Source organism: Toxotes jaculatrix, chromosome 13 (assembly GCF_017976425.1).
Source record: "Toxotes jaculatrix isolate fToxJac2 chromosome 13, fToxJac2.pri, whole genome shotgun sequence".
Classification (NCBI taxonomy): Eukaryota; Metazoa; Chordata; class Actinopteri; family Toxotidae; genus Toxotes; species Toxotes jaculatrix.
The window spans coordinates 9613957-9626410 of record NC_054406.1 but is presented as its reverse complement, the minus strand read 5'-3'; the positions used below and the strand labels follow the sequence as shown (position 1 = coordinate 9626410).

The following is a 12454-nucleotide window of genomic DNA, read 5'->3' as shown; positions in this document are numbered from 1 at the left end:
CGCTGAAATTCTTTCACTGTAAAAAGAATTGTGCAGGCGAGGGCGAGTCTGACGCTGATTGGCTGCTGAGCAGCGGAGCTGGGCTCCGATTGGCTGTTGTGTCAGAGAGAGGCAGGTAGAGGCCCACCTCACCTGCGAGAGCAGTAGAGGACGGCGATGATGAAGGCGCCGCAATGGCACAGAAAAGAGGAAAACGCAGGAATCTGGTGAGGTTTAACGTTCAGAAAAATGAACGCATGAGGCTTTTTTGCTGTTATTCAAACTAAACATTTATAAACAGCAAAGGTGGTTAAACGTTATTGGCTCAGTGGCGGAATGGAAGCATAATCTCATAGATGGCCTCAGACTGACACACACATCCACAGGTTTTCTGATGTGTGTGTGTGTGTGTGTGTGTGTGTGTGTGTGTGTGTGTGTGTGTGTGTGTGTTTCAGGTAATCTCAGAGCAGACAGAAGGCAGGGAGGAGCCCTGTCATTAGTTGACACAATGCCATTGTCCTCTTAATGAAGCCATTGTATGAGGAGATCCCAGTGTTTGGGATTACCCTGCCAGAACAAACAATGTGTGTGTGTGTCTCATTCGATGCTGGGGCACTGCCGAGGTTGTGACCACTGACCCTAAATACTCTTTATTTTGATTGATAGATAGCTGCAAGTGGAAAGTAACTAAGTACATTTGCTCATATGAAATGCAATGTACTGTTATAGATTAAAGACCAGAAGATTTCCAGACTTTTTGGCTTGTGATCCCTTTAAAAATTAGTGTCTAGTTGCGGCCCCTTGTCACGTTTCAGACGTCTGTGAGATTTCCTGTCCAAACCTCTCAAATGCTTCAATTTGAATAGGCAACTGGGGCCCAAATTATCCAATATTTTGCAAAAGAGCAAAGAATAGTAGGAATATAAATTTGTGCAACTTATCTTTTCCTCTTTCCTCTCCCATTAATCATCTCATGACCGCTCAGATTAATCTTGTGACCCTTTGTAGGGGCCAGGAACCAATGGGCTAGAATAGCTAGCCATTATTACAGCTCGACCACCTACAACAATGAAATGCTACTTATGCACAGTTGCGTAAGTATTAACAATCTACTACTGTAACATATAATAAATACCTCAGCATCTACTTTTCTGTGGAGTGAGTACTTTTACTTTTGATACATTAAGTACAATTTGCTGATTATGCTTCTGTTTATCCTACTGCAGAAATTTCACAAAGGTACATACTCACTGCAGATATGATAAATTCCCCCTCAGTTTGGATTTTGAAAAACAGTTGGGATGTAGTTTCCAAACTGGTTTGATGTCTTATGAAGATGTTTGCATGACAAAATGAGTTTTTTTTGTTTAAGAATGCCTTCAGGCCCCGGTATGGAAATCTGAAAATTACGTTTCAGATTCAGTTTAACCGTCACTGGTGTTGCATGTGTGTGTTTGTGTGTGTGGGTGTGAAGAGCAAGTGGGTGTTTGCGTGCCCTGCGGATGATCACTACTATCCTCCCTTGTCTAATTTGTTTTACAGAGCACCTGGGCCTGTGCTGAGCGCTCTCCATGTATGAGTGTGTTTGAATGGATCTGCTAGATAAATACAGGTGGGGTTCTTTTCTTCTAACACCACACAGATGAACAAAAGACAGGGAAATAAGAGACTTAATTCAAAGTAGGAGAGAAAAAGAAATGTGGGGAAAATGAATTAAAAATGAATGGCTCATGAATTCCAAGCATATTTCTTTTCAACTTTATTACCACTGTTTCCAGTGAACGTGGCTGGATTATTGACGAACCTACATGTGGCCAGAACCTTTATTTGAAATTATTGTTAAAATTCACTGTTGAAAAGTCAGACAACAAAGAGACCATCACAAAAAGACACAAAAATATCACAGAGGCACAAAACTACCACAAAGAGATGCAATACTACCACAAAGACAAAACTACACAACTTCTTCAAAGATTAATAAAGTCATTCTGATTCTGATTCTGAAAGAGACACAACACTGCCACACAGATGCAAAACTACCACAACAAGATGCAAAACTACTTCAAAGTGATACAAAATTACCTCAAAGAGATGCAAAACTACCACAATAGATGAACTATCTGTGTATGTGTGTGTGTGTGTGGGGGGTGGGGGGCCTGTCTCATATGCTCATGAATCATTAACTCCACTCCAAAAACATAGTGAAAAGTATGTTGTGTTTGCCCAAATCAAAATAAAGGTTACACACAAGCTTTTCTCTTATCTGTGCATTTTCCTGCATGACTTCTGCCTGCTGGAATGTCTACCATGTGGAGGTTTGACAGCTGAAATGGTGCGAAGGCTACTGTACAAGCTGTCACAAGCAGGCATGGGCAAGACTGGAAAGTCAGGGCCCGAGAGCCACAGAATACCTTCCTCTGTGTGTGTGTGTGTGTGTGTGTGTGTGTGTGTGTGTGTGTCCCACTCTGTGAGAGAGGTGAAAGGTGTATCCTACATACCAGGAGTTTTTTCGGGGGGAGAAGCAGCTTGTCTGGACTTGGCCAGGATTAGGTGTCTGAGTCTACCTGTTTGAGTACAGATTCCTTTAATTTGTCATCTACCTTTGTGCAGTAAAATTAACATAAAATCAATCACATTTTAAAGCAGTTGTTCCCAAAGTGGGGTCCTGGACCCACCCGAAAGTTTAGTTAAAGAGAAAAGAAAGAAAAATTAATTTGTGTTACACAAAATGATGTTTATTTGTTGACTTTTTTCATGTAAAATTCTGCATACTTTCACTTCTTTAGGGCTCAAATCCTTGAGCAAATCCTTCAAATTAAACAACCCTCCTTCGATTGATCCGCTCACAATTCAGCAGGGGCCACAGACAGACATTGCTTCATTTTAATGGTCCTCATGGTTAAAAGATTTTTTCTCATTCTCGAAAAAAAACGAACAAACCAAAGATCTGTTTACTAGAGGTTTCAACCACAACTTGTAGTCCTCGTCACTGGATGGAGTTGTCGTGGCGTCATATGAAGTAGTTCACACTTGTTTCACTCTTTGTATTTTTACTGCCTTATTATTATCAGCCTGTCACTCACCAGCACTTTAAATTGCACTCACCTGTGTGAAAGTTATATAAGTTACATTGCGCTTTTGTTGTCTAATTGACCGCTCAAAGGGCTTCACAGCCATTCACCCATTCATTCATACACACACATTCATACACACCCTGATAGTACAAGCATCAACCAATGGGCAATTAGTCCTCAATTCCTCCAGTACGAATAAAACCTGTTGTACATACATTACAGCAGCTAAAAGGTTAATACCATATTCATGACTATTAACCTCATATGGCCCAAAAAACCCTGATATTCCATAACTACTTGTTTTAAAATGGACATTTGATCCAGTGCTGTTGACTCCATTCACTAACACAGTTAGCCCAAATATCAGAGGGCTGCTGCTGTTAGTGAGGTTAGTGAGCGCTGTCACCACCTTCACAATCAGCCTCTGTGTAACCGGCTTATGTCTGCCTGACCCAAGACCTCACCTCTCCTTCAGTTGCACTCTGTGTGTATAGGTGTGTAACTGTGTGTGTGTCAGGGTAAGAAATTAACTTCTTTCCCCCTGAAGGCATGGTTTGACCTCTTGATGTGATTTCTCGGGGGCATCTCAGGGTCAGTTTTAATGAAACAATGAAAAATGCATTCGCATTGCACAACAAGAAGAAAGAAAGCAGTCTGTACCATTAAGTTTGCTTTTAACTTTTTCTCCCTCGGAGGAGAGGTCAGGTGCTGAGATCTGTGTGATTTTATTGTGGTTTAATTTTTAATTTCATTTCATTTACCTTTCCCAAAATACACATTAAAGCCACTACCGTTATATGCCTCAATAAACCCTGTGTGCGTGTATGTGTGTGCTATATATGTCAATCAAGTCACGTGGCCTCTGAAGGCAGCGGTGAAAGTTACCACCAGCATGTGGTTGTGTTGTGACTGTGGCTTGTGTACAGCCCGACTGGTCTGGCAACATTGTGGCATGTCAAGGTGGTGCAGCAGCAGCAGCAGCAGCAGTGGACTGTGGCAAAACCTGTTGGTTTGGGAAAAAAAGGGGAAAGTGTGAGTAGGGGTAGCTGAGAGAGGAAGTGGCTAATGGGGAAGATGAAATCCAACTTCCTCTTCCCTCAACAGCCTCCAGAAAAAGTAGGAGATCACACTAACCCCTGACAGCCACTGTTTCTCCCTCTCTGTGTGAAGTTTTGTTGCCAGACAAGTTTTGGGGAGATAAGCAAGGTGGAATAACTGTCTTTACCATGAAATGCATCTTCAGAGATCATTCTTGACCCTGGTTTAACATCTTGAAAAGTTTGATGACCTGAGATTTGTGGTAATGTAGTGAGAAACATAAACCAGAAACTGCAGTGTGAGAGCCAAAAGTAAGGAAAAAAAGAAAAGAAAAAAAAAAACAACTTGGCTGAGCCGAAAGTGAACCTGAAAGCCCTTGTGGCGGGAGGAAAAGACCCAAATGGGAGAAAAAAATCTCAGGCTGTCTGCGGCAAACCCCTGCTTATTCATACACACAATGGACAACCAGATAATATTCTCCACTCCTATTGAATAGCTGACACCTGGAAGATTTGCTTTCACACAGGCCCTAAGGCTGGACAACCCCACCCCAAACCTAAGCTAGCAAGTCCCTGCACAACAACCTCCAGGGTGGGGGAACTTGAGCAATGTGTGGCTTTTGTCATCCCCTGCCCCCCCTCTTTCTTTTACTTTTTGCCCCCTTCTGAAAGCATAATCACATCCTTCTCTCTTGAGAGATATTTCCCCCTTTCACAAAAGACTGAAAGGATTGTCTCTCTTTTCTTATGATGAGAAAAAATAAAGCAGTGAGGTGGAGAGGGGGGACACAAAAGCTGGCTGGAGACTTTTCTCACAATGATAAGATTTCTTTCAAGAAAGTCATGACACCTAACTGTCAGGAAGAGTTCCAACAGAAAGTAGCGCTGCAGTGTCTGTTAGTGAATAAAAATAGACACACACACACATGCTCACATACACACATGCGCACACTCACTACTTTCTAGACTTCTGCATACTCTAAGTTAATCTTTCTAATAAAGACAAATGAACTAAGGTACCTCACAACTACAGTAATAAAAACTACGATTTCAGTATTTTCTCAATAGACTGATTGATATTTTGGACTCATATCTAATATCTAATGAGGGCCTTGTGTTTCCATCACGTGGGAGCTGGAGTTGCAGTTCATTTACATATTAGCTGAATTTAGTCAAATACTGAGCAGATGTGAATGGCTCCACTGTTCCCACCTGACGGCTAAACCACAGTCACAGACAGAAAAGATAAAGATCTAATGTAGTCTCATGAACCACACTATGGTCTGCACAGGTCAGGTTGCTGCAGTGTTTGTGTCGCTGTGATTAAAAATAAATGTTGGTCAATGCTTAACAGTGAAAAGAGGTGTTACGGGGCCAGCGGGACACAAGAAAGTCTTTGAATGAGGTTAACATGATAATAATTTGGCTCCTTTACCATTAAAACCATCATCAGGATGAGGTGTATATCAGTTTACAGAGTTATACCTGTGTGTTGCAGGTCTCGTGGTCACACTGTGAAGCTTTAGTGTGGACATATTGCGGATGCTGGTAGCTCTGAGACACTGTATTCAATAGTCTTCCTCATTCTTGCCCCCTAGTGTTAACACTGAGGGAATATCGCATTTATCACTGACCTCCCAGTATTGTAGCAAAAAAGCTTTGGTCCTGTGCATGCACACCTTACTTATAACTTTAAAGTGTTAAGTGAAAAAATAGTAACATTAAATAATTTGACAAACAGCAAATTAAAAAGTTAATGAGGATATTAAATTAGGAGTGTGTAGTTTGACAATCTTGTTATGATTTGGCCAAATCAGAGTAAAGAAACAGTAAACAACTGCCTGGTGAATTTTGATTATAGACATCTCATCACATGTTCTACATATGTGAATAGTAAATTCTGTTCGTCACCTTTTTTCCTCTAACTATACCTTTTAATTGTTCCAGTGCCACTGTATGTCTAATGTGTTAACATAGTCACAGATGAGAAAACTCTTTTGTTTCTTTGTTCCAAATGAATAATAAAACATCATCAGCCATGTGTCTGCAGATATCTCACACCGATACACACAACCACATCATACTCTTCAGTGTAGTGGTAAACAAAAAAAACAGGGGACAAAGCAAACTTGGTACTTGTGATCATTTGACAGCCGAAAATAGCTTCGTTTCCATAATTTTGTGTGGCCGTGTAGTAACCAAATGCTGCCGCTTGGGGGCAACATTGTCAATGGTAAATCACCCAGCCCTCCCGGTGCATTCCATGACACCTCCTATAATCGTGAAAAACATTTGTATGAGTTGTATTAATAGGCAATTTGTGTCATCCTGTCATTCACTGAAATCACAGTTTGGTTTACTAGTCATGACATATCCACCTTTTATTTAACTTTTAAGCTGCTTAAGTAGGAAAAACATGAATACCTAGTTTTTGTTCAACCCGTGAAATTGCACAACTGTTATCAAAGCCGAATCTTGCGAGTGTCAGTGAATGCAGCATTAGTCTCAGGTTAAATGTGAACTAAGCAGCTGTCACACTTGTGTGTGGGCACCCAGCTAACGACACGTACTCTTGTTTTAAGAGGTAAGCATTGCCGTCCTTTCAAAGAATCATCAAATGTTATTAGCCACAACATATCGTTGGTTAAGTACAAGCTGAAGGAAATGTTCACCAGGTTACTTAGCCGGCTAGCCAACGAGATAACATGAGGGAGCTGAGGTTAGCATGTGGGCTAACCCACGTTATAGGTGATTGACACTTGCAGTTCAGCTCCGTCAAACAGCTGGATTAATACAGGACGAGTCAAACTGGTGTCACCTCGATGACAGTGAACCACATCTGCTGTCGTAAGTTAACGGTTTGGTCTGAAGGACTCCAACAAGAGGACTTGTCCGGGCATTAAACGAAGAGGTGGAAACTAACTGCTAACGTGCTAATTTGTCTGTATTTACTCACTGCTCCACCATCTGAACAATTATCTCATCGAAATGACGGAAATTGCCATTTTACGTTCAGTGTCTCAAGCATCAAATATCAAATGCACGTCGTTTTTTTAAACCTCTCATATCATATAACATATGGTCATGGTACAGGTTAACGTACTGAGTGCTTAGCAAGCTTACCACATTTTTCATAAGCTAACCAACACTAGTTAATACTAAATCCATTGCATACTAACAGCTGACTATTTATAGAAGTTGCTAGTAAGCAAGGCTGGATTACCAACAGGGCAAAGTGGGCGACTCGCCCGAGTCCCTGGACCTGCAGGGGCCCTGAATGCCTCAGGTTCAATCAGAGTGTGGTAATCTGATTAACTGAACATTTGTTAGGGAATATGCTCAACTTAAGCATAATATAATAAAAATGATAAGGGCCTCAAAATGGATGCATCTTTATCCTTAATTTTGGTATTCTGCCTTAAATTCAAAGGGCCCACGGCTCATTTTAATCCAGACATACTAATAAGCTTGCATTTTTTATTTCCCAATACAGTTGTAGTAGGTGCCAAAGTCCTGTCTACAAACCTTACCCAAACCTTCAACTCCATATCCACCTGAACCTTTAACAAGGAATGATCTTATTTAAAGTACCATCTTTGGAGTATGCGCTGGACGGGAGAAACTAGTTTTTCTGCTATCAGCGTCTCAAAAATGCGAATTGCAAATAAATCTGTGGTACCACCTGACAAACCTGGACCTGTTCCAAGAAACAGGTTTCTTTGCTGATTAAAACCTGGACCCTGTATTTATTACTTTTTAACAGCAGTCCATGTGTTAGATTTAATGTGATTGCAGGTTTATTCAGCAGAATTATCCAGATAACTTGGTAAAATTGTTCTTGGAATACGCCCATATCCAGCCATTATGCTAAACATTTCTAATGCTGTTTATTTTCCCTTGTCCTGAATGTCTAACCCCCGCCCTCATGTAAGTCTGCTTGCTGACTGTGTTTAACCTGAAACACCTGCATCACAGTTTTGGTCAGATGGGAGCTTTATCTTGTTTACTTTGCCTGATCCTGGCTGACTGGCACTTCTTGATTCTTTGCTTGCTTTGTAGAGTCTTTGTGTTCCTTAAACTTTTAGGTGCCTATAATAAAGGCCTTGCATTAGGACAGAATTGCCCATCTTATACACCATAATTTTTGCTGGCTCGTCACCCATTCTTTACCTTTTGGTATCACAGTAAACATGGTATTATACAACCCTTTGCTGTGAGAGCAGAAAGAACTGTTAATAGGCTTTTACTAACTGACTTGTTTATGGTAGATGTGTATCAACAATAATAAAACATGTCCACAACACCGATGTTTACCAGTAAACATTAAGCCCTTTGTCCTTCCTGCATCCTCCTCTCTAGGCTTTGCCATCATGGCACGTGGGCATCAGAAGATACAGTCTCAGCAGAAAAATGCCAAGAAACAGGCAGAAATGAAGAAGGCCAAGGGTCATGATCAAAAGACGGCAGCCAAGGCCGCACTAGTGTTTACCTGCTCTGTGTGCAGGGTGGGTATGAAGCCTCAGCTCTCACAACCCAGATGTTGGATTAACTGGTTGATTCTGCTACAGTTTGGTCTTGTTTGGTCTTGCTATGTTAGATTTGTATAAAGTTATTTGATCACTGAAAGGTCGTATTGTCAACCAAATCGAGACTTGTACGTTTCCCTAAATTATAACGTAGTGTTTGTTGTCTGTTTCGTTCCCTTCTGCAGTCCCAGATGCCGGACCCAAAAACCTTCAAGCAGCACTTCGAGAGTAAGCACCCGAAATCTCCTCTGCCCCCTGAATTAGAGGGAGTGGAGGCATAAACGGTCACTGTGGACACCAAACTGAGTTCTTCAAGGCCCTGCACCAATCATGCACTTGTCTCAGTCTGACAGCAATGGATGATTTGATGTAAACAACATGAAGAAACCGTTATCGTAATTTAGGCTTTAACAGGCCAAGTTGCCTTTGACGCAGTCCTTCCTTCCATCCAGTCCTGTTTTTTGCTAGTGTTAAATACACGAGGGGCTAAACCCAAATTCTGGTTTTGATTTCAGGCTCACTGACGACCTTTTTGATCGGAGTGGTGAATGAAAGTTTCTTGCTTCATTCGCACAGTTTCTCAGAACAAACTCCTCACTGCCCAGAATGTGTTGTGCACATAGGAATATTTCTTGCTGCTAGATCTTGTACCTCTTTATCAGAAGCTTTAATGGATTTAATGTCTGATTAAACTTTTATAGCCAGCATGTCACATGAGGTAAACACAGTGTGCTGACAGGGCATGGATTTGGATTGGATGGGATATAGATGAAATGTTCTAATTTTTAGTTTGTTGCACCTGTTTTTTCAGTAAATCAATTTCATTTGGCTTTGAATGTTGAGTATTGAACAAAATAGAGACAGTGAGTTTTTTTTTTTTCTAATATCAGCTCCTCCACAGCGCTGTCTGCCCTGTTGTACTGCAATGTTTCATCTAGTTAATCAGAATTTTATGTCAGGTCATAAAGAATGTGAAAATTTGCCAGCCATTTCCAAGCTGCTACATGAATTGCAAGTTAATAAAAATTTTACGGGAGCTTGTCAACAACATTTGTACGCTTGGAAAATGAATTTATGCTCCAATGATGTATTATAACATTTTATTAAATTTTACTTTGTTGTATATCTGCTTTTTTCTTGGAAATGTTTCTTTGGATAGTTTTCTTTGATAATGTTTGTAGGATGTACGATGAAGGAGACAAATTGCACATAGACCTTGTCTCGTTCAGTCGATAGTATTATTTGAAAGAATCCTCCCTGTCTTTTCTTTTCAGACCTGCCAGTCACAGATGCTGTATGTGTGCCTTTTCTTGTTTGTCTGGCTCAGTGGACTAAAATGCAGTTTTTTTAGATTTCAAGGTTTTGTCAGCCTCTTAGTTCAGCATTTTCCATCCAAACTGCTTGCACTTGTCTGCTGCTCTGCTCACATATTTTTTTTCACATTATGTAAATGCAAATCCTTCATAGGACATTAGCTGCCACTTATAAATGTGCAACAGTTAATGAATAATAATGAATATTTGTATGCAGAGTATTGCATTTTGTCTCTCAGGAGCCTGGATATCTGGCTGAAGGGGAGACATGAAGTGTCACACAGAGTAATTGACAGCTGATGTGGAAATCATCCCAGGAGGCTGTGTTAATAATCTGTGACATTTTTTAAATGAATTAATGATTCTCCACTGCCATCTGATGTGACACCATATTGATCAAACCTGAGCCACAAAGGTCATACATTTGCTACTCTTGGGGGTATAAACACCTGGAGTCGGTTTGTTTTAAAAAGAAAATATTCACTGATGTATAGGAAATTGTGTATCAAACATTCGTATCTGCATTAGCAGGAGTTTTACACTGTGGGTGTTTGTTCTTTTTGGGGGTTTTCTGTGGGTTAAATTGTACACGGAAGCTGACATGAAGTGATAGTCAACAGACAAAACTACCTCAGACTGCATCACAGATAGCATCTTGCAGATAACAAGATTCTGAATTTGAACTGCAAGTATGTTTTTGCTTTGAGTGTTTAGTATAAATACCTGTGGTAAACTGAAAAGGAAAAATGGTTACGCATGGAAAATATGACTTGAAGCAAGCAAGAAAAAATTACTCATGCCAAAACCGAAACAAATATTCAAACTGTAATGAAACCAGTGATGTGATTGTATAAGTTGAACTGCAGGAAATGACTCAAATTCAGTATTGTGTGTCCGATTAACAAGAACAGTGAATCCTGTCTGAACCCATAAGTCACTTGTCCAGCAGAAAACAAAGACTGACTCTTTTACATCACAAAATAATTAATTCTCTGTGTTTTAATGCATAAAATGCAATCGGCTATGACAGATTGCATTTTATGTATTAGAAGCCTGCCTTATATTCTCTTAGTCCTTAAAGGCCTGGAAATCTGTCTTCTTTGTAAGAATTAAATAATTTGAGGAGAAAGAAGGATCAACTCCCCTCGTTCTGAGCATTCAGAAAAAAAGAAAGCTGGTGCCATGCTGCCGCTTCTTGTTTTTTTTTTATGGTTTCAGTAGCTCGGCTGAATGAGTCATAGCCCACATTGTTCCTCTGTGTCCTCACACATAATACACCTCCTTCCTTCCCATCTGTAACCTTGTGAATGAAAAAACACAGCACATGTTCATTCATACAAACAGATGCACACATACACATCTGTGTGATCTCCTTGGTGTTATGGCCTGCCTATTTGAATCCAGGCCCAGGACTGACATGAAAAAGAGGAGCACTTGCACCAAATGAAATTAGTTGTCTTAATTAGGTGAAGGAATTAATTAGATTCCCACTGGCTATAGATCATCTATTTCCAGGCGCATATCTCAGTCTGAAGAGATGAAAACAGCTGCAAACCATGATCTGCTCTCATTGTACTGGTGGCAATGAAACTCTGAAACATTGTGGTTTTGGGCTTTATGTCATTTAAATCACTTAAGGTTAATTCAGATTTACCGACAAGTTTATGTGCATTTTAATTTTCAGGAAAACAACTCAGTCAGTCAGTGGCCACCATGGCAACAATATTGATGTATTATCAGTTTCTCTGTCTAGGTCCAAAACAAGCTTGTGTTTCAGAAGTTTGTTTCAGTGTTTCTACTTAAAAACAACTCAAAACCCCACCCAAAGGTCGGTGGACCAAGGCACACCCTGATGAAAACCTGATCATGGAGCATTATTTTCTTTAGCCTGTTATAACTGGAATAGTTTATTATACCAGTAGTAATTTCTTTAAATCTTGTCTTTTTCATGTAGACACTTGGTGGAGTTCCCAGAGCCTATGCTGTTTTTTTCCCTTAGAAGAAAATTTCTGGGGAACATTTTTATTCAAGTATATTGTATGTGTGGCAGTTTCATCTACCTCTACTGTTTGCTGTAATAAATGTGTGAGAATTTAATTGTTTCTAATTGTAGTAATGAAAACTGTTTATACAGCTACCATCACTGTTTGTCTAGTTCCTCTAGTCCTACTAGTTAGCATCCCCTCTGGCTTCAGAAACTATTCCACACATGATTCCATTGAAGGAAAGGACATGTTACATCAGTGTCACATGTCCAGCTCACAAGCTACAGAGAGGATGTCCACCTGATGACCCCAGAGAAGTGCCTTCACCCTTGCTCTCACACAGAACTTCATTCAGAAACTATTTTTCTTTACTTTCTTTCATAAGACAAAACAAAGGCTATTTGTAAACTAGTAGAACTAGATAAACAGGGATGGTGGCTGGACTTCTGAGGGGGCCATGGTATTCAGATGGAAGTGCCTGTCAAGCCAGTGTGGTGGCCAAAGTACTTGGATTTCACTATGTTAATAGACATGCAATTT

The 12454-nt window shown here is 40.3% G+C and overlaps 1 protein-coding gene across 1 annotated transcript; it reads left to right on the top strand.

The window, feature by feature from the left end:
- The first annotated feature begins 6582 nt into the window (after positions 1 to 6582).
- Positions 6583 to 9739, top strand: znf706 (zinc finger protein 706). The gene is made up of 3 exons (XM_041054276.1): positions 6583 to 6674; positions 8450 to 8595; positions 8802 to 9739. The coding sequence occupies exons 2-3, from the start codon at positions 8461 to 8463 to the stop codon at positions 8895 to 8897; spliced, it is 231 nt and encodes a 76-aa protein (XP_040910210.1). The 5' UTR covers positions 6583 to 6674; positions 8450 to 8460; the 3' UTR covers positions 8898 to 9739.
- Positions 9740 to 12454: the final 2715 nt, after the last annotated feature.

Bases quoted from the DNA above. Each gene is read 5' to 3' on its own strand.
- znf706 (XM_041054276.1), top strand. From the start codon at position 8,461: ATGGCACGTGGGCATCAGAAGATACAGTCTCAGCAGAAAAATGCCAAG. The intron at 8,596-8,801 runs GTGGGTATGAAG...TCCCTTCTGCAG, and splicing joins TTACCTGCTCTGTGTGCAGG to TCCCAGATGCCGGACCCAAA.